This window comes from Nomascus leucogenys, chromosome 18 (assembly GCF_006542625.1).
Source record: "Nomascus leucogenys isolate Asia chromosome 18, Asia_NLE_v1, whole genome shotgun sequence".
NCBI lineage: Eukaryota > Metazoa > Chordata > Mammalia > Primates > Hylobatidae > Nomascus > Nomascus leucogenys.
Genome location: NC_044398.1, coordinates 98,771,562 through 98,791,582, shown reverse-complemented (window position 1 = coordinate 98,791,582; position 20,021 = coordinate 98,771,562). Strand labels below are relative to the sequence as shown.

The 20,021-nt window shown below is 55.2% G+C and overlaps 2 protein-coding genes across 2 annotated transcripts in view; both read right to left on the bottom strand.

Moving 5' to 3' along the window:
- Positions 1-543: 543 nt before the first annotated feature.
- Positions 544-13,435, bottom strand: PAM16 (presequence translocase associated motor 16). Its single transcript, XM_030799123.1, has 5 exons — positions 13,300-13,435; positions 3,520-3,604; positions 1,661-1,797; positions 1,215-1,280; positions 544-698 (listed from the first exon to the last, which is right to left on the bottom strand). The coding sequence occupies exons 1-5, from the start codon at positions 13,300-13,302 to the stop codon at positions 612-614; spliced, it is 378 nt and encodes a 125-aa protein (XP_030654983.1). The 5' UTR covers positions 13,303-13,435; the 3' UTR covers positions 544-611.
- Positions 13,436-16,931: 3,496 nt separating this feature from the next.
- Positions 16,932-20,021, bottom strand: part of LOC100600175 (coronin-7) — a 61,523-nt gene continuing 58,433 nt past the window's right edge. The window contains exons 25-28 of the mRNA XM_030799120.1: positions 19,861-19,996; positions 19,061-19,152; positions 17,675-17,761; positions 16,932-17,552 (exon numbers count right to left, since the gene is read on the bottom strand). Coding sequence (XP_030654980.1) covers positions 17,547-17,552; positions 17,675-17,761; positions 19,061-19,152; positions 19,861-19,996 — 321 coding nt within the window. The 3' untranslated portion in view covers positions 16,932-17,546. The remainder of the gene's footprint in view (positions 17,553-17,674; positions 17,762-19,060; positions 19,153-19,860; positions 19,997-20,021) is intronic.

Genomic DNA, 20,021 nt, shown 5'->3' with positions numbered 1-20,021 from the left:
TCCCTCTCAATCTGCCACCTAGAGCAGGAACTGGAAGGCTGGGAAGGAGGTAGGTGCTGAGGGCGCACAGGTGACAGGAACTGAGACAGAAGATTACAGGCAGAGCATCCCAAGGTTCAGGTCCTCAGCCCACTACTGCCCGCTGTGGCTTTGGAGAGCAGTGGGCAAAGGCCCTTCTCCCCCCAGCCACATTCTGGGGTATTGTGCCCAGATTACTGAGGTGCTAGGTTCAAACCTGCCCCAGGGACAGGGTGGCTGCCAACAGAGCTCTGGGGCCAGAAGACCGCCACCCCGTGGGAGGGGCAGGGGCGCCATGGGAGGGAGCCTCACCCTGGCACGGGTGCTGTGGAAGCAGGAGCGGCTGCATCCTGTACGTGACAGGACTCAGCTGGGGCCCACTGGCTGGCTGCCCGCCAACCTCGCCCAGCCCGGCCCTTCTGGGCTTTTGAAGGCTGCTGCCTCCCCATCTCCAGCACCCACAGCCCTGCAACTGGCAGGAGGAGCAACCTGCCTTCTGGAATCTGGACACATGCACACGAGAAATGCAGAAAAGACATTTATTACCAAGCTATAAATTAGAGGCGGCGGGGTGGGCAGGGGGAGCCGAGCAGTCACGTATGGGGCGTCTGCCCTTTTTCTCTGTCCTCCTGGGCCTGGATTTTAAGTTCCTCATCCAGGCGCTCCTTTGCGCGGACCACCTAGTGGGTCACAGATAATCAGGCCGGGAGGCCAAGCCTCTGCCCCACACCCCTTGCTTACATGGGACGGCCTATTCCCATCAGCCTAGGTCCATCTTCTGAAGGGCAATGGGTGGATACCAATGCTTCCTTCAGTGGCGCCCCAGGGTCGGGGTGGCCTAGGGAGACAGAGCTGGGCTGCAGGGGCCCAGTGCATGCTGCGACCTCTGTGAGCTAAGAGCTGTTTCTAGCACCCCACCCACTGGGGCTCCTGCTCCTTCGAAGTCCCAGCTGCTGGGAGGGAGGGCTGCTGTCTGGGGTGACAAAGCCTGAGTGGCTGGACCCTGCAAAGCTGAAGCAGTCAGAGGGGTGGCAGTTCAGGGGGCCTCCCTGAGGCTGGGGCACCATGGGAAGGCCCGGCACAGTTTTCTGTATGCCAAGCCCTTAGCTGGCCAGCTCCCCCAACTGGGAATCGAGCCCCAAGTGAGAAGAGGGGGTCCCATGACTTCCTTCCTCCCAGAAGCAAAGACCACTCACCTTTGACTGCAGGTAGAAGGAGCCACCCACGGATTTGTCATTCACCTTAAATAAGTGTTCATAGTTCTGCAGAGGAGAGGGGACGGGTGAGAGGGCTGCAGACTGCAGGCGAGAGACGTTGGGCAGGCTATGTGGGGCCACATGAGAGAGGCAACAGGACTCCTCTCCACCCTGTGTGCCACACCCAGCTGTTGTGGCCACTGAGAGGCAGAGATGGGGACAGGTACCCTGGAGGGTGACTCAGCTGCTACCGGAAGGCACTCTGTCTCTAGACTGTCCTGCCTCAGGCCTAAAACTTCACGAGCAACAGTGGCTCCCGCAAGTTGGAGTCCGAGCTGGGTACAGCTGCAGCCTCCACATCGGACCTCCCTGGCCAGGCCTCCCTTCACTCTTCCCACCCTGGCAGCCTCTCCCCCTCAAACTTCAGGGCGGCCCAGTGGCCTCACCTTCTGGACCTCCTCAGGGCTCAGCTTGGACACATTGAGAATCTGCTGTGCCTCCTGGAGGCTGAGGCCGGAGAGGTTGGAAGCGGCTGCAGACCGGTGTCCAGCGCGTCCTCGGGCATCAGCTGCGGCCCGGCTGGCTGTGTGGACATGTGGGTGATCGCTCAGTCCTCAGCAGCCCACACTTCACCCTGGGCCTTCCAAGTTGGTGGCTCACCCCTGCCACCAGCACAGGATGAGAGACACAGGGGACAGGTGGCTAGGAGCTGTCTCTTCTCCAGGAGTGGTTTCTTTTTTAGGGGGTAGAGGCTGGGAAAGTGAGGACAGACGTGCCTCACTGGAGGATAAGAGCAGGATCTGACCACTAAACCTGGCTCCTGGTCCCCAACCTAGACCATGAGATGACCCTGTCCCCCAACCCCCATATCCCAGGGGCACAGCAAATTGGGGAGCTTTAGGCTATGATGGAGACTGTATAGGGGGCTGCGGGCATGAGAGGGCTCTGCAGGGGCCCAGCTGCCCACCTATCACCCTAGACCACCAAAGCCACTGCCTTGGGTGACCTCTTCCCTTTCAGTGACCCCAGAACCTAGAATCAGGAGCTGCTAAACTTTTCCTAAAGGCTCAGAGAGTAGCTATTTTAGGCTTTGTAGGCTAACAAGCCTGCATTAGAACCATTCAACTCTGCCTTGAAAGCAGCCTGTCGGCCAGGCGCGGTGGCTCACGCCTGTAATCCCAGCACTTTAGGAGGCCGAGGCGGGCAGATCACGAGGTCAAGAGATCGAGACTATCCTGGCCAACATGGTGAAACCCTGTAAAATACAAAATTACTAAAAATACAAAAATTAGCTGGGTGTGGTGGCACATGCCTATAATCCCAGCTACTCGGGAGGCTGAGGCAGGAGCATTGCTTGAACCCGGGAGGCAGAGGTTGCAGTAAGCCGAGATCGTACCATTGCATTCCAGCCTGGGCAACAGAGTGAGACTCCCTCTCAAAAGAAAAAAAAAGGCTGGGTGTGGTGGCTCACGCCTGTAATCCAGCACTTCGGGAGGCCGAGGTGGGCGTATCACCTGAGGTTGGGAGTTCAAGACCAGCCTGACCAACACGGAGAAACCCCGTCTCTACTAAAAATACAAAATTATCCGGGCGTGGTGGCACATGCCTGTAGTCCCAGCTACTAAGGAGGCTGAGGCAGGAGAATCGCTTTAACCCGGGAGGCAGAGGTTGCAGTGAGCCGAGATCGCGCTATTGCACTCCAGCAGCCTAGGCAATAAGAGCGAAAACTCTATCTCAAAAAAAAAAAAAAGATCTGTTTACAAAACCAGGGCCGGGCGCTGTGGCTCACACCTGTAATCCCAGCACTTTGAGGCAGGCGGATCACCTGAGGTCAGGCGTTCCAGACCAGCCTGGCCAACATGGTGAAACCCTGTCTCTACTAAAAATACAAAAATTAGCCCGGTGTGGTGTCGGGTGCCTGTAATCCCAGCTACTCAGGAGGCTGAGGCAGGAGAATCACCGGAACCAGGAGGCAGAGGTTGCAGTGAGCCAAGATTGCCCCACTGCACTCCAGCCTGGGCGACAGAGTGAGACTCCATCTCCAAAAAAACAAAAAAAAAAAAAAAAAAAAAAAGTTTACAAAACCAGGTATCCAGATGGGCCAGTGTACCAGTTCCTGCCCTGGATGCTCTTGCTAACCAGGTACCACTGAAGGATGCCCTGGTCTGGCACCACCCCCCACCATGAGAAGTGCCCCAGGCCACGCACACTGAAGAACCAGCAGGCCTGAGGTGCCCATGGCTATGGGGAAAAGCTGACCTGGAGAGGAACTCCCAGCCCACAGGGGAGACAGACCCATGCTTACCTGCAAACTCCTGCCGCAAGGCCCGTGCAAAGGCCCTGCCCACCACCTGCACACCCATCACAATGATCTGGGCCAGGTACTTGGCCTGTGGGCAAAGCAGGCACCCGGTTAGCAGGCTGCTCCCTGTGGGCCCACAGAGATGGGCCCTGGAAATGGCTGCCGAGGGGCAAGGCTCCCAGAGACCCGAGGTCATGATGCACAGAGCTGCAGCCCCAGGCCAACCCCTCCGAAGCACCCTGAATGAAAGCCTCCATGGTGCGTGGCTTAGTTACTCATTGGACAGGCAGGCAGGTGGGTGAACTTGATGGAGCTCCCAGAGGCAGACTGGCCCCCCCTCATCCTTCAGGAACGGCGTAGAGGAGCAAGGCAAAGTGGCTGTAGCCACCGGCTTCAGGAAGAAACACTGTGGTCTGGGAGCCAGAACACGGACAGTCCTGGACCTGGCAGTATCTCACTCTCGACCCTGGGGCTGACGATCGCTCTTCCTGAGTTTCTGAGATCATCAGGCCCAACCTTTATTTTACCAATGGGGAAACAGATCTGTCCTAATTCTCCCAAGTCCGATGACTTTAAGTCTGTTCCATTCAATAAAACAAACTTACTAAGCAAACTTGCTTCCATCTTTAAGGAGCTAAAAGCCCACTAGGAGGGTATTTAAACACACTATGGACCAAATCATGAGGGAGAGTCAGGCTCGTTCATTTGTGCAGCCACTGGTTCACTCATTCATTCAAACATCTGCTGAGAGTCTACTCTGCTCAGCACTTGAGCACAAAGCTACACAGAAACTGGTCCCTGCCCCGAGTCAAGAGCACACTGCTGGCCTGGCAGGGAACCCCACTGTCACACAGCAGGCAGAACATGCCGGAAGGCTGCACGTGTGATTCCATGCCCCATGGAGGTCCTGGGGACTCAGTAAGATATGACTGGAAGCAAGAGAGTCGAGAGGGAAAACTCAAGACTGAGATGGGATTCTGTGAGAAGAGGGGATTCTGTGAGACGAGGGGATTCTGTGAGAGGACGGGATTGTGCGAGAGGAGGGGGTTCTGCGAGAGGAGGGGATTGTGCGAGAGGAGGGGTTTCTGCGAGAGGAGGGGTTTCTGCGAGAGGAGGGGATTGTGCGAGAGGAGGGGATTGTGCGAGAGGAGGAGATTGTGCGAGAGGAGGGGGTTCTGCGAGAGGAGGGGGTTCTGCGAGAGGAGGGGATTGTGCGAGAGGAGGGGGTTCTGCGAGAGGAGGGGGTTCTGCGAGAGGAGGGGGTTCTGCGAGAGGAGGGGGTTCTGCGAGAGGAGGGGATTGTGCGAGAGGAGGGGGTTCTGCGAGAGGAGGGGGTTCTGCGAGAGGAGGGGATTGTGCGAGAGGAGGGGATTGTGCGAGAGGAGGGGATTGTGCGAGAGGAGGGGGTTCTGCGAGAGGAGGGGGTTCTGCGAGAGGAGGGGATTGTGCGAGAGGAGGGGGTTCTGCGAGAGGAGGGGATTGTGCGAGAGGAGGGGATTGTGCGAGAGGAGGGGGTTCTGCGAGAGGAGGGGATTGTGCGAGAGGAGGGGATTGTGCGAGAGGAGGGGATTGTGCGAGAGGAGGGGGTTGTGCGAGAGGAGGGGGTTCTGCGAGAGGAGGGGATTGTGCGAGAGGAGGGGATTGTGCGAGAGGAGGGGATTGTGCGAGAGGAGGGGTTGTGCGAGAGGAGGGGGTTGTGCGAGAGGAGGGGATTGTGCGAGAGGAGGGGGATTGTGCGAGAGGAGGGGATTGTGCGAGAGGAGGGGGTTGTGCGAGAGGAGGGGGTTGTGCGAGAGGAGGGGATTGTGCGAGAGGAGGGGGTTGTGCGAGAGGAGGGGTTGTGCGAGAGGAGGGGATTGTGCGAGAGGAGGGGATTGTGCGAGAGGAGGGGGTTCTGCGAGAGGAGGGGATTGTGCGAGAGGAGGGGATTGTGCGAGAGGAGGGGATTGTGCGAGAGGAGGGGGTTCTGGGAGAGGAGGGGGTTCTGCGAGAGGAGGGGGTTCTGGGAGAGGAGGGGGTTCTGGGAGAGGAGGGGGTTCTGCGAGAGGAGGGGGTTCTGCGAGAGGAGGGGGTTCTGCGAGAGGAGGGGTTCTGCGAGAGGAGGGGGTTCTGCGAGAGGGGGTTCTGTGAGAGGAGGGGGTTCTGCGAGAGGTGGGGGTTCTGTGAGAGGAGGGGATTGTGTGAGAGGAGGGGTTCTGCGAGAGGAGGGGGTTCTGCGAGAGGGGGTTCTGCGAGAGGAGGGGGTTCTGCGAGAGGTGGGGGTTCTGTGAGAGGAGGGGATTGTGTGAGAGGAGGGGATTGTGTGAGAGGAGGGGATTGTGTGAGAGGAGGGGATTCTGTGAGAGGTGGGGGTTCTGTGAGAGGAGGGGATTGTGTGAGAGGAGGGGATTGTGTGAGAGGTGGGGATTGTGTGAGAGGAGGGGATTGTGTGAGAGGAGGGGATTTTGTGAGAGGTGGGGGTTCTGTGAGAGGAGGGGATTGTGTGAGAGGAGGGGATTGTGTGAGAGGAGGGGATTGTGTGAGAGGAGGGGATTGTGTGAGAGGAGGGGATTGTGTGAGAGGTGGGGGTTCTGTGAGAGGAGGGGATTGTGTGAGAGGAGGGGATTGTGTGAGAGGAGGGGATTGTGTGAGAGGAGGGGATTGTGTGAGAGGAGGGGATTGTGTGAGAGGAGGGGATTGTGTGAGAGGAGGGGATTCTGTGAGAGGAGGGGATTGTGTGAGAGGAGGGGATTGTGTGAGAGGAGGGGATTCTGTGAGAGGTGGGGGTTCTGTGAGAGGAGGGGATTGTGTGAGAGGAGGGGATTGTGTGAGAGGAGGGGATTGTGTGAGAGGAGGGGATTGTGTGAGAGGAGGGGATTGTGTGAGAGGAGGGGATTGTGTGAGAGGAGGGGATTGTGTGAGAGGAGGGGTTTCTGTGAGAGGAGGGCCTTCTGTGAGAGGAGGGGTTTCTGTGAGAGGAGGGAGAGGGTTCTGTGAGAGGAGGGAGGGGCTTCTGTGAGAGGAGGGGTTTCTGTGAGAGGAGGGGATTCTGTGTGGGAGGAGGGGACTCTGTGAGAGGAGGGGGTTCCTCCTGGGCTGGGCTTTGCAGGGTAGGAAGAATCATGACGGAAATACTGAGCTTTCTAGACAGAGGGACTGGGTTGAGCCAAAACTGGCAGGAGAAAAGGCAGAAGGGAGTTCCTGTGAGCAGCCAGCAGTCTAGGCTGCCCTGGGAAAGACTGGGAATCTGGCGGATGACATGGAAAGATGCACAGATCTTATGTGAAACAAAGCGATTATATATAGACAGCACATACAAAGGACCTTGTGACTGCAAAGCCGTAGACGCAGGGGGGTGGCGCGGGCTGGAGGCAGCTTAGCATAGGTTGAAAGCTCATGTGGCACAGCCGAGTGACTTTCCCTTTCTTCCTAGTGCTTTTCTGTAGATTTCCCTTCCGTCAACAAGTATCAACTGAGTCCGCACACCAGGCACGGTGCCAAACACGTTCAATTCATTGTGCCGTTTAATTCTGACAACTCGGGGGGTGGGGGATTGGTGACCGGCCCGAGGACATACAGCGGGTGCCACGGAGGCAGACCGGAAACCCGAGGCTGGTGCTATCTGTCACAGTAGTCACTACACAGGGTCCCGGGGTCCGAAGGGAGGGCACCTGGGCAAGCCGACAAGTATCAAGAACCCAACCCCGAGGCCAGAGGGGCTTGCTCCAGATTCCAGTGGATTCGACTCCAGAGCTGGCCTTGTTCAGCCTCGGAGGACCTGCTCTTTCCTTAACGGGCGGGATGTGATTATGGGCCATTAGGGGAATGAACAAACACAAGTGGGTTAAGATTTCAAAAGTAGGTGGAAACTTCGTAACTTCTGGATTTCACAGCAGAAAGAGCCCAGAGAAGACCCTCCTGTGATCACAGCGAGGGGCAGGGCTGTGGCTGTACTACAGATGAGGGAGGGTCAGGGATGCACCTGCTGACACCTGCGGTCTCACCTGACTTCACCTTCCTAAAGCCCCTCCCGAGTGGAACAGGAGGCTCAGGGATGGGATGCTGGTGCTGTCTGAAGGACAGAGGTGAAAGGCAGAGGGTCCCCTCGGCCTGAAACACAGCTCAGGTCTCAGACTACCCCTCCCACCAACAGCCTTCCGTCCCTCTGCTGCCATCACACAGCCTTGCAATCACTCGTTTACTTTTCTGCCAAGGCCAAAGACTGTTACAAAATAACGAACGGTAAGAGCTGAGGTCATAACTGGGGAGCTTCCCCAACCATCCCCTGCACACTTCAAACCAAAGCGCCATGGTGGCCTGTGGCTTCAGCTGCCTAGAGCTGCAGGACAGAGGGCGGCTGGCCTGCAAAGTTTCAGCAGACTGTACGGCCCACTGAGGCCAGCAAGGTTCCTGCGGGAGGCATCTCCGAGAAGACGCACTGTAGTGTGACAGTTACACCTGCAGGCTTTGGGATCACCTGTGTGCAAATCCCAGCTGTGTGACAGACACGTTCTCAACTCCTTTGAGCCCCAGTTTGCTTACCTGTAAAATGTGGCCACCGATAAAGCTGTCATATGGATTAAATGAGATAATGCCTGTCAAGTGCCTGGCACAGAGCCTAATGGTACAGTAGGTGCTCAGTAAACATTGGTTTTCATTCATTACTACCGTTTCACAAAATCTGACAATGACCAGGCACTACGAAGTAACAAAGCTTCTTTCAAAATAGCAGCTCATTTGATACAGGCCCTTTGCTTCCTCAGGGATGAAGGCTGCAAAACACCATACTACATTCCCTCAGGGAGCTGGGAAGCAGCAAGGAAGCAGAATGAGAACCACATTGACCTGGGACCAGAACCCTAGATCTGTTTCTCAATAGCTGTGTGCCCCTGGACAAATTACTCGGCCTCTCTGAATCTATTTTGTTTTGGTTTGGGTTTATTTTTTTATTTTATTTTATTTTTTTGAGACGGAGTCTCGCTCTGTCGCCCAGGCTGGAGTGCAGTGGCGCAATCTCGGCTCACTGCAAGCTCCGCCTCCCGGGTTCACGCCATTCTCCTGCCTCAGCCTCTCCGAGTAGCTGGGACTACAGGCGCCCGCCACCACGCCTGGCTAATTTTTTTGTATTTTTAGTAGAGACGGGGTTTCACCGTGGTCTCGATCTCCTGACCTCGTGATCCGCCCGCCTCGGCCTCCCAAAGTGCTGGGATTACAAGCGTGAGCCACCGTGCCCGGCCGGTTTGGGTTTATTTTTTATTTATTTTTTTGAGACCGAGTCTCGCTCTATCACCCAGGCTAGAGTGCAGTGGCTCAATCTCGGCTCATTGCAACCTCCACCTCCCCAGTTGAAACGATCCTCCTGCCTCACCCTCCCAAGTAACTGGGATTACAGGTGAACACAACCAAGCCGAGCTAATTTTGTATTTTCAATAGAGAAGAGGTTTCACCATGTTGGTCAGGCTGATCTCAAACTCCTGACGTCAGGTGATCCACCCGCCTTGGCCTCCCGAAGTGCTGGGATTACAGGCATGAGACACCACGCCTGGCCTTTTTTTTTTGGAAGCACAGTCTAACTCTGTCGTCCAGGCTGGTGTGCAGTGGTGCAATCATGGCTGACTGGCAGCCTCAGCCTTCCAGCCTCAAGAGATTCTCCTGCTTAAGCCTCCCGAGTAGCTGGAGCTACTTGTACTCAGCCTCAGAGGACCTGCTCTTTCCTTAACAGGCGGGATGTGATATGGGCCATTAGGGGAATGAACAAACACAAATGGGTTAGGATTTCACAAGTAGGTGGAAATTTCATAACTTCTGGAGGCTGAGCACATGCCACCACGTTTGGCTAAATGTACTTTTCTGGAGAGATGGGGTTTTGCCATGTTGCCCAGGCTGGTCTTGAACTCCTAGGTTCACATGAACTGCCCTCCTCAGCTTCCCAAAGTGCTAGGATTACAGGTGTGAGCTACTGTGCCCAGCCTACCTCAGTTTTCTTAACTGCAAGATGGAGAGAATAATACCCTCCTCACAAGAGGACAGTAAGGCCTCAGGAGGCAACGCCCATTAACACCACATGGACAGACAGCGGCAGGTCCAGAACTAGGCGGTGCAGCCAAGCCCCTCACCCACCTATCCAGTACCCCAACATCCCCTGAGCTTCTGCCATGGGTCAGGCTGAGTTCAGAGCTCATTCATAGGGAGCAGAGCTCTGCCAGCTGTGGCTACCATGGGTGACCAAAACAACCACTGTCTGAGGCCTCTCCCAGAGGCTCCAAACATCCCATAGTCCACTGACTGACACTTGGGCCTGAGGGTCCCAGGTGAGAGGACCCAGCTGACTTGGCATCCAACTTGAGGCCATGCGGCTGTCAGCGAGCAGCAGTCAGAAGCACAGGATCCAACCTTGGCATGCGTGGGGGCGGCACATGCAGTTCGCTGTTGGGCAGCAACCTGGCCCAAGGCAGAACCAGAGCCCAGCAGCTGGGACCACAGACAGTGCTGTGGGAGGCACTCAGCAATGGGGCTTACACTGACTTGTGTCTTTGAGATTCGCATGCAATGCGCCTTTGAGGCCAAGCCCCAGGCTCCGGGTAGATAAGCAGACAGCCTGAGACTCACTCGCAAGGACACGCTGGTCACCCAGGGCTCCTGAGAACAGATACGGGCATCACAACTAGACAAGAGAAAGCTCAGGACCACAACTGTAGCATGTGCCACGACATCCGGGGCCTGGCCAGTGGCTGGCGCAGCAAGTGCCCCTGGTGCATCTCAATGAATATGGCTGTTGCAGCTTTGCCCAACCTGCTGTCTCATGAACTCCATGTCCCCAGGCAGCGTTTCCAAGCGCCTCCTAAGCCTTCTGCGGGAGGGTTCTGGCCATCTCCCAGTAAACACACAATTCTCCACTGCCGCCTGCAGATTTGGTCCACTCCCCAGCTTGGCATTCACAGCGCCTGGTCTGGCCTCAACTTCTCATCATCACCTCTCTCCACGCTGCAGCCACACCCTCTGCTCCTAGAGCGGCTCTCATGCTTCTGTACTCCTCAGGGCCTTTGCCGTTCTGAGTTCCTCCACTTTGAACATCCTCCCTTCTCCCCTGATCCTGTCAAAATGCAGCATCCCTCAGGACTTAACATCATCCCCCATCCCTCAGGTGAAACCCTTTCCAGGCTCTCCCATGTATACCTTCCGACAGCACTTTCTTTTTTTTTTTGGAGATGGAGTCTTGCTCTGTCGCCCAGGCTGGCGTGCAGTAAGGCGATCTCAGCTCACTGCAACCTCCACCTCCCGGGTTCAAGCAATTCTTCTGCCTCAGCCTCCTGAGTAGCTGGGACTACAGGCGCACGCTGCCATGCCCGGCTAATTTTTTGTATTTTTAGTACAGACAGGGTTTCACCGTGTTGCTCAGGCTGGTCTCGAACCCCTGAGCTCTCAGGCAATCCACCCGCCTGGGCCTCCCAAAGTTCTGCGATTACAGGCATGAGCCACCACGCCCGGCCTAGCACTTTCTTTTTTTTTTTTTTTTTGAGACGGAGTCTCGCTCTGTCACCCAGGCTGGAGTGCAGTGGCGCGACCTTCGGTTCACTGCAAGCTCCGCCTCCCGGGTTCACGCCATTCTCCTGCCTCAGCCTCCTGAGTAGCTGGGACTACAGGTGCCTGCCACCACACCCGGCTAATTTTTTGTATTTTTAGTAGAGACGGGGTTTCACCGTGTTAGCCAGGATGGTCTTGATCTCCCGACCTCGTGATCCACCCGCCTCGGCCTCCCAAAGTGCTGGGATTACAGGTGTGAGCTACTGTGCCCAGCCAGCACTTTCCTTTCCTGTTAATATACTGTCACGCTGGGTGCGGTGGCTCACGCCTATAATCCCAGCACTTTGGGAGTCCAAGGCAGGAGGACCGCTTGGGCCCACAAGTTTGAGACCAGCCTGGCAACATGGCGAAACTGCATCTCTACAAAAAATACAAAAAATTAGCTGGGCATAGTGGAGCAGGCCTGTTGTCCCAACTACCCAGGAGGCTGAGGCTACTTGCGAGGATGAGATGGGAGGATCACCTAAGCCCCAGGAGGTTGACGCTGCAGTGAGCTGTGATCGTACCACTGTACTCCAGCCTAGGAGACCCATCCCAGGCAACACAGCAAGACCCCATCTCTACAAAAAATTTAAAAATTAGCCAGGTGTGCTGGCACTCACCTGTAGGCCTAGATACTTCGGGGTCTAAGGTAGGAGGATTGTTTGAGCCTAGGAGTTCAAGGCTGCAGTGAGCTAGGATCACTCCACTGCATCCTAGCCTGGGCGACAGATAGACATCCTATCTCAAAAAACAAACCAAAAAAACCCCGTGAGTTTTGGGACAGAGCTGGGCTCAAAAGAGGTCTCTGACACCGTGGGATGCATGACTATGGTGGAGTCAAAACTGTCTGGGGCTCAGGTTCCTTATCTGTAAAATAAGGACAATGACAGCAGGACTTCATAAACACTAAATGAGAGACTCTACATAAAGCCTCAGCTCAGGGGCTGACACTTGTAAGCTGTTAGCTGTTACATTATCCTTAATACTACGTTAGTTAAGAAGTGGTTCCCCGAACCAGCTGCAACAGAGTCACTTGGGGAACTCATGTGTGCAGAACCTCCAGGGATAGAGCTCGAGAACCTGAACTTTTTTTTTCTCTCTTTTTTTTTTTCTTTTTGAGAGAGTTTTGCTCTGTCACCCAGGCTGGAGTGCAGTGGCACAATCTTGGTTCACTGCAGCCTCTACCTCCTGGGTTCAAGCAATACTCGCGCCTCAACCTCCCAAGCAGCTGGGATTACAGGTGTGCGCCACCATGCCCAGCTAATATATGTGTGTGTATATATATATATATATATATATATATATATATATATAGTGTGTGTGTATAAAATAAATATGTAAAAATATATATAACACAATATATAGTATACATAGATGTATATGGTATATATAATACATATATATAATTTTTTTTTTTTTTGAGACGGAGTATCACCCTGTCGCCAAGGCTGGAGTGCATTGGCGGATCTCGGCTCCAATTGCAACCTCTGTCTCGCGGGTTCAAGCGTTTATCCTGCCTCAGTCTCCTGGGTAGCTTGGACTACAGGCGCGCGCCACCCCACCCGGCTAATTTTTAAAATTTTTTGGTAGAGACGGTGTTTCATCATGTTGGCCAGGCTGGTCTCGAACTCCTGACCTCGTGATCCGCCGCCTCGGCCTCCCAGAGTGCTGGGATTACAGGCGTGAGCCACCGCGCCCAGCCAAACCTGCACTTTTAAAGGTTCCCCAGGTGACCTGACAGTCAGTGTAGCGCAGGTCTGTTGACTGGCTCTAGGTGCCAACGGTATCACACAAACGCTCCGTGCTCGGTGTCTCGAGGCCTAGTTCAAGCCCCAGGTCTGCCACTTCTCTGGAAAGGCCAGCTTTCCAGTGGGGATAACAACAGGGCAGCAACATCGACTCTGCAGCGCTGTAAGGTTCCAGGGCAGGGGATGTGCTCACCGGCCAGACTCATGCTCCACCGCCGCCCACGGCTGCTCGCTCACACGCGGGCTAAGCACAGCGCGACCACATCTGCCCGGCCTCTTCCAGGCAGGCAGTTTTCCCTGGCCCTGAGGCCGCCGCTGCCACCACTGCCGGCCTCGATTCCCCCGGGTGCAACGCCCCCAGACCATGCTTCCTGCCGGGCACGCAGGGGGCGCGGGGCGCACGGCGCCCGCCCCCCAGCCCGGAGCTCGCCGCCCGGCCCCCGGCCCGACTCCGCTTCCCGTCCCCGGTAGCGCCCGACTCGGGCCTCACCATGGCAGCCGCTCTGCCTCGGGGGTTCAAACTCCGACTTCCTGGCCCCGCGGCCGGGGCTCAAGCGTGGTCGGCGGGTCAGAGGTCAAGGGAAGCCTCAGAGAGCGCATGCGCGACACGGCGCTGGGCATGCGTATTGCCTCGGTCTCGGGGCGGGGCGCCGGCAGCGTCGTAGGGGCTCGGGGCGGAGTCGGAGGCGGGGTTTGACACAGGGCTGAGCCTGCGTCGGGCTCTGGATAACTCGGGGCGAGCTTGGGAGGGCGAGGGGCGTTACCAGGAGCCTCAATTGCCCGCGTGCTTACCCCAGTGCCCTAGAGCAGCTAAGCAAATCGGTCAGACGTGGGGCGATTTCTGCCCTTGATTTTGCAAAATATTTGGGAATGCAACATTATATGAAATCAATGAACATAATATGGAGTAGGATGCCAAATTCTCGAAAATACTTTAGAAAATAGAAAACTTCAAAATAGGTTTCATCCACATTCCTCCTGCCTGGGAAGCTCGTTCCCTCCTTCAAATCTTTGCACAAAAGTCACCTCAATGAGGTCCACCTGGACCCCTTAAAATGCCGTGACTTGCCCTCCATGAATGAAAAAAGTAACAGCTTTATTGAGATATAATCCATACACTGTACATTTCACGATTTTCAAGTGCACAATCCAATGCCTTTTATTCACAGAGCTGTGCCACTGTCACCACTATTAGTTCCAGAACGTTTTCATCACCCATTAGTCACTCCCCAGCGCCCTCCTCCAGCCCATGCCAACCACTCATTTTTCTCTCTATGGATTCACAGGTTCTGGACATTTCTTTTTTTTTTTTTTTTTGAGACGGAGTCTTGCTCTGTCCCCCAGGCTGGAGTGCAGTGGCGCAATCTCGGCTCACTGCAAGCTCTGCCTCCCAGGTTCACGCCATTCTCCTGCCTCAGCCTCCTGAGTAGCTGGGACTACAGGCGACCGCCAACACGCCCGGCTAATTTTTTTTTGTATTTTTAGTAGAGACGGGGTTTCACCGTGTTAGCCAGGATGGTCTCGATCTCCTGACCTCGTGATCCGCCCGCCTCGGCCTCCCAAAGTGCTGGGATTACAGGCTTGAGCCACCGCGCCCGGCCTGGTTCTGGACATTTCATAGAAATGGAATCATACAAGCCAGACGTGGTGGCTCACACCTGTAATCTCAGAACTTTGGGAGGCCGAGGTGGATGGCTTGAGGTCAGGAACTCAAGGCCAGGCTGGGCAACACGGTGAAACCCCATCTCTACAAAGAATACAAAAATTAGCCGGGTGTGGTGGCAGGCGCCTGTAATCCCAGCTACTTGGGAGGCTGAATGGTGGATCTCTGGAGCCCAGGAGGTAGGGGCTGCAGTAAGCTGTGGTCACTGCACTCCAGCCTGGGCGACAGAGTCAGGCCCTGCCTCAAAAAAAAAAAAAAAAAAAAAAAAGGTAAAAATGAAAAAAAGAAGAAATTGAATCATACAATGTGCAGCCTTTTGTGACTGGCTTATCCTCCCTTCTTGTCTCTTTTTTTTCCCAAGGCTCTGATCACACTCTACCATACCACATAATTTACTTATTTATTTTATTTATTATTTTGAGACAGGGTCTCACCCGGTCGCCCAGGCTGGAGTGCAGTGGCACAATCCTGCCTCACTGCAACCTCCACCTCCCAGATTCAGGTGATGCTCATGCTTTAGCCTCCTGAGTAGCTGGGATTACAGGCATGCACCACCATGCCCTATTAATTTTTGAATTTTTAGTAGAGACAGGGTTTCACCATGTTGGCCAGGCTGGTCTTGAACTACTGGCCTCAAATGATCCACCCGCCTCAGCCTCGCAAAGTGCTGGGATTATAGGCATGTGACACTGTGCCCAACCGGTTTATTTTTTTATTTTATTTTTAAATTATTTTTCCTTTTTTTTTTTTTTTTTGAGATGAAGTCTTGCTCTATCACCCAGGCTGGAGAGCAGTGGCCCAATCTTGGGTCACTGCAATCTCCACCTCCTGGGTTCAAGTGATCCTCCCACTTCAGCCTCCCAAAGTGCTGGGATTACAGGTGTGAGCCACCGTGCCCAGCCAAAAAAAATTTTTTTTTTTTCGAGACAGGGTCTCACTCTGTTGCCCAGGCTGCAGTACAGTAGCATGATTATGGCTCACTGCAGTCTTGACCTTCCAGCCTTGACTGATACTTTCACCTCAGCTTTCTGAGTAGCTGGGACCACAGGCGTGTGCCACCACACGTGGTTAATGTTTGTTTTTTGTCTTTTGTCTTTTTGAGACCGAGTCTCCCTGTTGCCCAGGCTGGAGTGCACTGGCACGATCTCGGCTCACTGCAACCTCTGCTTCCTGGGTTCAAGCGATTCTCCTGCCTCAGCCTCCTGAGAAGCTGGGACTACAGGCGTGGGCCACCATGTCTGGCTAATTTTTTGTATTTTTAGTAGAGACAGAGTTTCACCGTGTTAGCCCGGATGGTCTCGAGCTCCTGACCTCATGATCCGCCTGCCTTGGCCTCCCAAAGTGCAGGGATTACAGGCGTGAGCCACCACGCCCAGCTAATGTTTGTATTCTTCGTAGAGACAAGGGTTCCCCTATGTTGCCCAGTCTGACCTCAAACTCCTGGGTTCAAGCAATCCTCCCACCTTGGCCTCACTTTATTTTTATGTTTATTGTTGAGAATCTGTTTCCTTCCACTAGAATGGGAGTTCCTGTTGGGCAAGCTTTTCTCTCTCTTCTCTGCTGTTAGATGTCAAGCGCCTGGAAGAGCATCTGGCGCACAGCATTCGACAAATGGTGGGATGAAAGTTGGGCCACCTGGACCCCTGCTCTACACCGCTGCCCTTCTTCCTCTTCCTCCTGCCCTCCACATTCCTCTCTCTGTGCCCACATTGTACTTCCCTACCTCGGAAGTGGCTCTCTCCCTGGCTGGCTCCTCATCAGCCTTCAAGTCTTGGCTCTTAGCTGAAAGTCACCTTCTCAGGCCCTGAATTCCCTGCCTTGCTGCATCCCAGTTGCTTCCTGTCCCACAGGCTTTTTTGTTTGTTTTTTGAGACTGAGTCTTGCTGTGTCACCTAGGCTGTGAGATGGTAGGATCTTCACTCACTGCAACCTCTGACTCCTGGGTTCAAGCAATTCTCCTCCCTCAGCTTCCCAAGTAGCTGGGATTACAAGTGCTTACCACTACACCTGGCTTTTTGTATTTTTAGTAGAGACGGCGTTTTACCATGTGGGCCAGGCTGGTCTTGAACTCCTGGCCTCAAACGATCCTCCCGCCTTGGCCTCCCAAAGTGCTAGTATTATAGGCATGAGCCACTGTGCCCAGCCAGTTTCTCTTCGTTACTGCTGTCTTCACACTCTATCTGCTCGTGTCCAGTCTGGTTCCCCTGCTTAAGGAGGGTGTAAGAAGCTGAAGGTCCTTGCGAGACCTTATCTCTCTTGTCCTTTACAGCATCCCGCCATCCAGAGCACTGCCAGGAACCTGCGTGGTGAGCGAATGACTCCTAGCAGTGCGCAGCTGATTGGGCCTTGGGACCAGAGTGAGGCTGAGATAAAGGGGAGCCCAGGGCCAGACCCCTGTCACCCACATTCCTGTCCCCTTCCCTTTCCAGCCAGCCCAGAGACCACAGCAGCACAAGAGGTGGCCAGCTTAAAAAAGTTTAATTGCTGAGAAGATCCAAGGCAGGTGCGGGCCAGTCCCTGCAGGGCTCACACCCCCCTTACTGGACCATCAGCTCTGCGATGCCCCCTTCTCCTGGCTACAAACCTGGGAAGTAGGGCAGCTGGTCCCAGGGCCCTGAGACTGGTGCTGCTCTAGAAGGCCTGGTGGGGGGCCAGCCCCCAAGGCCCTTGACCAGAACTGGGACAACAGGCAAGATGGGGCAGCGTGGGGTAACCCAAGATCCTGGATGAGGCCAACCCAGGCTGGGACCAGCCCAGGTCAGCAGTGAGACCGGGGGAGACAGGGTGCCCAGGGCCTGCCCAGGGACATGCTACTGATCCCCCACCACCCTGCACCCCTGGCTACATGCTAGTGGGCAGCTGATGAGCAGCAGCTACCCCAGAGACAGCAGTGGTGAAAACAGTCCCTGGGAACTGCCAGAGGCCCAGAGGCTGTGGAAGTGCCCACGGGAAGCCAGGAGTGCAGGGGTGACATGTGCCGGGGCCAGAGAGGTATCTTCCAGCTTGAGGATGAGCCGTGAGGTGTGCACTAGGAAGTGGCAGCGCAGGTGAAGTGGAGGTGACAGGGGCGCAGACTAGTCCTGGGGCGAAACACCAAGTGGTGGGAGGGAGTCAGGAGGGCCTGGGAAGGGAGGAGGCATGCACCGTGGCGAGTGCGAGGGATCACGCTGCCTGCCGGGAAGTGAGGCCACTCACTACTCACCCACTCGTCCTCGTCCACGCCTTCAAAGGAGTCCTGAGGGAGTGGGTCCTCCCGGTTCCCCAGTTTTGCCACCATGGCATTCAGCAGCTGGGAGAGAGGGCAGGAGAAGGGTAGGGAAGGGAATAGGACTCCCTATTCCCTCTCCCACTCCAAGAACAACCCTGACAATGCTGTGAAAAGAGCTTTTTTTTTTTTTAGATGGAGTCTCGCTCTGTCGCCCAGGCTGGGTGGAGTGCAGTGGCGTGATCTCGGCTCACTGTAAACTCTGCCTCCCGGGTTTACACCATTCTCCTGCCTCAGCCTCCCGAGGAGCTGGGACTACAGGCGCCCGCCACCACGCCAGGCTAATTTTTTGTATTTTTAGTAGAGACGGGGTTTCACCTTGTTAGCCAGGATTGTCTCGAACTCCTGACCTCGTGATCTGCCCGCCTCGGCCTCCCACAGTGCTGGGATTACAGGTGAGAGCCACCGCGCCTGGCCTTTTTTTTTTTTTTTAGGGAGAGACAAGGTCTTGCTCTGTCACCCAGGCTGGAGTGCAGTGGTGCAACCATGGCTCACTGCAGCCTTGACTTTCTGGGTGCAAGCGATTCTCCTGCCTCAGCCTCCCAAGTAGCTGGGACTACAAGTATGTAACACCACACCTGGTTAATTTTTATTTTATTTCTTTATTTTTTTGAGACAGAGTTTTGTTCTTGTTGCCTAGGCTGGAGTGCAATGGCGCAATCTCGGCTCACCACAACCTCTGTCTCCTGGGTTCAAGTGATTCTCCTGCCTCAGCCTCCCGAGTAGCTGGGATCACAGGCACCTGCCACCACGCCGGGCTAAATTTTTGTTATTTAGTACAGACAGGGTTTCACCGTGTTGCCCAGGGTGGTCTCAAACTCCTGAGCTCAAGCAATCCACCTGCCTTGGGCTCCCAAAATGTTAGGATTACAGATGTGAACCACCGTGCCCGGCCTCAAAAGAGCCATTTTAATTACAGCCCTGACAAAATTGATGGGTTTCTATTGAAAAAGACACAAAGAAGAGACAGGGGGAGTCAGAGACTGAGAGGCTGTGGCATGTGGTACCAGGGGCTACTATCTCCGCACATGGCCTCAAGCGCTCAAAATATACTCCAGGGTCCCCAAAGAACTTGGGCCCAGAACCGCCAGATTGGGCTGGGTTTGGTCTGGCCAGGGCAGGGCTCCCACTGCCCTCCCCCACTTCCCGGGCCCCGTGGTCAGCGGCAGGGCTCTGGAAGGTACCCCACCAGGCTCTGGTGTGAAGGGGATGTGACATGTGGCTGCTGTCCCAGTCTGGGTTGGGGATGGAGAACTAAGGGGCCGTGGCCAGGTGCAGCCAGGACTCTGTCACCTCCGCACGGCTGCTCTCTCCCATGCCTACCTCCTCCTTCTTTTGCTGGTCTGACTTCTCTTCCAGGTACTGTGCTGAGGATGGGGCCCGACGAGCAGGGGCTTCTCGGGGGGCTTGGCTCACTGGGACAGGGCAAGGACAGGTGTCAGAGAGTCCCCTTTGTGAGGGCTCTTTGGTGCGAAGCCCTAGGGGATTTCTTTTTCTTCTTTTTGTTTTTGTTTTTTTTGAGATGGAGTTTTGCTCTTGTTGCCCAGGCTGGAGTGCAATGATGGGACCTACGCTGACTGCAACCTCCGCCTCCTCTGGGTTCAAGCGATTCTCCTGCTTCAGCCTCTGGAGTAGCTGGGATTGCAGGCGCCCACCACCATGCCCGGCTAATTTTGTATTTTTAGTAAAGATGGGGTTTCACCATGTTGGCCAGGCTGGTCTCAAATTCCTGACTTCAGGTGATCCACTTGCCTCAGCCTCCTGAAGTGCTGGGATTACAGGCGTGAGCCACCATGCCTGGCCGACCTAGGGGATTTCTATGGCACAGATCTAAGAGGTGGTATTAACAGTCAATGGAGCCTCAGTGCATAAGCCCTACCCTGGACACCAGAGTGTGTGCATGTGTGTGTGTGTGTGTGTGTTAGGGGTGGGGACATGTCATGAAAACACAGACCACAGGCCCTGCCCTCCAGGGGCTCAGAGACTGATTGACACAGCCACTCCACCCTCCCAAAGGCCAGAGGATTCTGAGTGCCAACAGGAATGGAACTTCAACCTGGGCCTTCTGTCCCTTTCTCCAACCCCCATCCCGCTTCCTCCCCACACCCAGTCCCTCTGTGCACCTGGGCTCATGTCAGGAGGCTGCAGGCTGAGAAGCCAGGGCTGCCCATTAGCGCCTTGCAGCCAGGCCTCGGCACTGAGCACAGGCTCCCAGCTCACAGCCGTGTCTGGGAACACGTCATCCTGGAAGAACTCTTTCTGCAGAGGGAGAAACGGGCTGTCC

Bases quoted from the DNA above. Each gene is read 5' to 3' on its own strand.
- PAM16 (XM_030799123.1), bottom strand. The intron at 1,798-3,519 runs GTAAGCATGGGT...ATGTCCACACAG, and splicing joins CTTGCGGCAGGAGTTTGCAG to CCAGCCGGGCCGCAGCTGAT. The intron at 699-1,214 runs GTGAGTGGTCTT...GTGACCCACTAG, and splicing joins CCTTCTACCTGCAGTCAAAG to GTGGTCCGCGCAAAGGAGCG.